This window comes from Chaetodon trifascialis, chromosome 15, assembly GCF_039877785.1.
Source record: "Chaetodon trifascialis isolate fChaTrf1 chromosome 15, fChaTrf1.hap1, whole genome shotgun sequence".
Lineage (NCBI taxonomy): Eukaryota > Metazoa > Chordata > Actinopteri > Chaetodontiformes > Chaetodontidae > Chaetodon > Chaetodon trifascialis.
This window is the reverse complement of record NC_092070.1, coordinates 16,974,636-16,979,175: the sequence shown is the minus strand read 5'-3', so window position 1 is coordinate 16,979,175 and position 4,540 is coordinate 16,974,636. Positions and strand designations below refer to the sequence as shown.

The following is a 4,540-nucleotide window of genomic DNA, read 5'->3' as shown; positions in this document are numbered from 1 at the left end:
AAAAAAATAAATTAAAAAAATATATATCACCATTGGGGAAAAATGCAGCTCAGGCAGAAAAAAAACAAAAATCACTGCTGGGGAAAAACTCAGCAGACAAGAGCAAACAATCGTTCAGGAAAAATACAAAACTCACATGAGCGAACCAAAAGCACTGCACAGAACTACAGCATCGGCTGGAGAAGCGTGGCAGGGACCAGGAGATCAACCTGTGGTGAGACACAGAGGGTAAGAGAGGGAATCATCTGGTACAGGAGTGTGGGAGAAGCCAGCTTAAAAAGGAGAGTCTTGATGAGCGAGGATTAGAGTCAGGTAGGTCAAGAAGCCGCTCACTTCACAGGAGATCAGCCCCACCCCTGCCACACTCCAGCCCTGCAGAGAAACAGAAACAGAACCAGAGCAGACAAAACACAGCCAGAACAAAGAACCGACGAAAGGACATATTTATAAGTATGTTGCATTCATTCTTTAACAATCATAATATTGATAATAATAAACTTATTGAAGAAGTTAATCAGTAAAAACATTTCACCTTCATCCACAATAAACTAGTTTTTTTTTAAAGTTAGGATTCAAACCTTATGTGGTGTTATCCATGAAATTTTCAGGGGTCAGGTGGACTGTCAACATCGTGGTTTTAAAAAAAATGAAGCCATAATAATTAATGTGAAATAAAAGTGTTAACTTAATCTCGATGACAAGCAATAGAGGCAACATGTGGCTCATATTTGCCATTTGCCACTGCTACATCAGATCTATCATTAAAATGTAATCCTTCTGTTATGTCCAGTTAACTCTGTACTCAAAAGCAACACTCAAAGGCTGAAGATGATTGAACACAGTTTACGTAGGACTTGGGAAAGGTGAGACGAATTGATGGTGAGCTCAACTGGAGTTCTCACGGCTGCAGGTGAGCTGCTTGGAGCAGGTGTGTCTGCTGAACAGCAATCAGGAAGTGAGGAGCAGAGGAGAGCTACGACCACAACACATCCACAGACAAACACACAGAGAAACAAAGAGGGGAGCACAGGAGACACGAGGTCAGGGAGAAAACACAGGAAACACCAGGAATAACTGAACGTGACGATGGCTGCAGAGGCTGGGGTCCTTCATATATGTTATTTCTGTTGGATTTAGTCCCATCAGTCTCAGTATTAATGAGTGCACACAGAAGGATTCACAAATGTAAATCAGGATTTATAAATAATCTGAAATCCAGCAACATCATATTTATCATGTGATTATGTTTTTTAAGTCTTTTGACTTGAACAGATCCTTAAAAAAAACATTTGTACCACCCCTGAGAATATTAACACTCCTCCTCCTCCTCCTCCTCCTCCTCCTCCTCCTCCTCCTCCTCCTCCTCCTCCTCCTCCTCCTCCTCCTCTCCTCAGTGTCTTTATAAGCTTCAGTCTCTCTTCTCCTCACACTCCAACCCTGCTCACCTCTCAGCTGGACAGTAAGGGACGTTTACAGCACACACTGACAACATGCTGGGGACCCTCTGCACTCTCATCACTGCTCTAACATGTAAGATATTCTTCTCATTGCTTTTATAGCTCATATTTTCACACACAAACTTTTCACTCATGGATTTTTCTCTCTTTGTTGACAGATGTTGATGCAGCCAAAGTGCTGACCCAGACGCCTGCTGTCCACACAGTTTCTCCAGGACAAGAGGTTGTTCTCAACTGCAACATTCAGAGATTTGATGGTGCTTCTGTCAGTTGGTACAAACAGGTTCCTGGTGAAGCTCCTCAGTATGTTCTGAGATTTTACCATGGTCACAGTTCACCCAGCTTTGGAACAGGATTCTCCTCAGACAGATTCAACTCTAAAGCCTCATCAAACACAGATTACCAGTTCATCATTAAGAGGGCAGAGGCAGGAGACTCTGCTGTCTATTACTGTCTAACATGGGACAACTCCGCTAAAGAGTACGTATCACAGTGATTTACACTGTGACAAAAACCTCCTCACTAACTACTTCTGCTTTCTGACTCTCTGACACATGAACTAATGCTCTCTATAACTACCCTACATGAGATTGTAAAAAAGCATCATCAATCTGATCTTGAAAAATCAGTGTCATACAAACATTTCTTCAAAATCTCTCTCAACACTGAAATTGAAGAAATAATTAGATTTGGCATTTGTTGTTTTCTGTTTTTCATTTAATTCTTTTCATTTGCACGATACAGTAAAAACACCAACTACTGATAAACAAAGATAAACAGAGAATTTCATTCTTACTGTTGGGGATAAATATATGTGTTCAGTAAAATTAAATACAATGGATTTGAATCAGCTCCATCTGTGTGATTGGTGCTGTCAGCACTTTTTATGCAGCATTTCACCTCCCAAACATCAAATCAGTCTCCAGAAGTTCATGTTATTGCAGTTTTATAACAGTCTGTTCATAAGAGGTCTAACAGGGAGTTTGACCTCTCTGACGTTTAATTGACCTCAAACATCAGAAATGTCACCATGTGTCAAAACATCTTTCACTTTTCTACATATTGAGTTTTAATGAGGTCATAAGAAGAACATATTGAGTATATTTGCACATACAGCAGTGGGTCTGTGGGTCTCCAACAACGTCAACAAAACACAGGGTGAACACTGTTACAGGACAAAATCCACAGCCTGAGTCATTATGTCTCTGACATTATATCAACTGCTTTGGTTAAATCTGATCGTTTGAAGACGACTTTTGGCTGCAGCAAGTGAAACAGAAAATGACTGTTATCCCATCCCTGCAGTCAATAACAGCCAACCAAGTTCAGCTGCATTGTCTGAATGATTTTCCTCATTAACATTGGACTGAATTGACTGATGATATCTGGACTTTGAACATGTCCAGCATGAAAACAAAAGGATGCAGCAGAAGACTGAGAATCAGTCCTCAAGTCCAGCAGTGTCTGTGAGCAGAAGCAGACTGATGAAGTGAATGAGATGTTGACAGTGAAAGTTGGTCTCAACAGGATGTTTCAGTTCCACTCCCCTCATCAGTGAGAGTCAGGAGGTTTTTGTACGGCCATGTGTACAAACTGAATCACTGTGGTATTCGGACAAGGCACCAAGCTGATTGTGACAAGTAAGTACTTTTTAACTGATCACAAAACAAGACAGATTCTCTGTTTCTGAGTCAAATTCAGTCAAAATCATCAATTCATATCAGGCTGACTGTTTAGAAAGTCAAACATGTTGTTGAGTGAATTTCACTTTGACTTCTTTTCATCTGCTTTGATGCCAGACTGTGTCTTTGAGGACAAAGTAAAGATCTGCTAATGATCAAAATATGTTCAATGATATCTACAAATACTCTGAAGTGTTTTGATGGCTGAGCAATTTTAACATTTGAGCAAAATGTACAAAATTATTTTATATTTTCAAGACTGATGACACTTTTGTATCATTGTAAAACCAAATGCTAAATAATCTGTCAAATGTAATTTATTCTGTCATATCAACACTAAATTATTGAGTTTAATTTATTAATGTTTAGCGACTAGTCGTCTAAAGTTTAGAGAGTTTTTTCATATAAATGAATATTGTTTTTTCTCTCGATGATTAGACAAACAACAGCAAAACAGCTAAATGACCACTGATTTACTGTCGTGCCATTTGTGAGACACAGAAAGTGACTTCATGAAGTTTTTCAACATAAAAATGATCCTGAATGAATCCAAATATTTCTCAGTTTGTAACTGATAGACTTTGTTTGAAACAGGAAGAGTGCTCATATTTTAGGTGATGATTTCAAAATGTTTTCACTCATTTAAAACGCTTCTTCACTTCTTCACTGTGTTTGTTGTATTGTTGAAGAAAACAGGTCAATAATCTGCTGCTGTCATGCTTTGTATCAGTGATTCGATTTGGAGTTATTTGATGAATGTCCTTCATGTATTTTCAGGCTCCAGCCTCCCTCCTCCTGTCCTCACAGTCTTCCCTCCGTCCCGTGCTGAGCTCCAGTCCAACAAAGCCACTCTGGTCTGTCTGTCCAGTCAGTCTGTGCCTTTTGCAGATGTGAGCTGGTTGTCTGGTGGGAGTCCAGTGAGCAGCGGGATCTCCACCAGCACCGCTGTTCAGCAAGCAGACCAGACTTTCCGAATCAGCAGCTCTCTGGCCATCCAGACGTCAGACTGGGACATGGATAAGGTTTACACATGTAAAGTGTCTTTGGGCTCCCAGACTTCACAGAAAGACATCAACAAGTCCCACTGTCCCACTCAAGAATAGCAGAGGAGCAGAATGAGCATTTCAAAGCTGCTTCTTTACTCTTTGTGCTCTTTGCTCATGACAAGGTTGACATGTTAGAAAAGATGTGTCTGCATGCTTGTAATAAATGTTGTGACAGTGAGGTGGAGGTGTTGTATCAGCTTTGCAACTGCTGCGTTTGTCCAGACTCATTCAATAAAAAGTAAACAGACCAAAAACTGTGGACAACAAAAGTGTTTGTATTTATTTGTTTTGTTGAAAACATCATTTAAAACAATAATGTTCATCAAAATGTTGTAACTGTCAGGAGATTTTATTT

The 4,540-nt window shown here is 39.8% G+C and overlaps 1 protein-coding gene across 1 annotated transcript; it reads left to right on the top strand.

The window, feature by feature from the left end:
• The first annotated feature begins 1,490 nt into the window (after positions 1-1,490).
• LOC139343565 (immunoglobulin lambda-1 light chain-like) lies at positions 1,491-4,331 on the top strand. The gene is made up of 4 exons (XM_070981289.1): positions 1,491-1,530; positions 1,616-1,937; positions 3,060-3,097; positions 3,917-4,331. Exons 1-4 carry the CDS (start codon positions 1,491-1,493, stop codon positions 4,240-4,242), a joined length of 726 nt encoding a protein of 241 aa, XP_070837390.1. The 3' UTR covers positions 4,243-4,331.
• The last annotated feature ends 209 nt before the right edge of the window (positions 4,332-4,540 follow it).

Coding starts and splice junctions, on each gene's coding strand:
- LOC139343565 (XM_070981289.1), top strand. CDS start 1,491: ATGCTGGGGACCCTCTGCACTCTCATCACTGCTCTAACAT. Junction 1,938..3,059: donor TGGGACAACTCCGCTAAAGA/GTACGTATCACA, acceptor AAACTGAATCAC/TGTGGTATTCGGACAAGGCA. Junction 3,098..3,916: donor CACCAAGCTGATTGTGACAA/GTAAGTACTTTT, acceptor ATGTATTTTCAG/GCTCCAGCCTCCCTCCTCCT.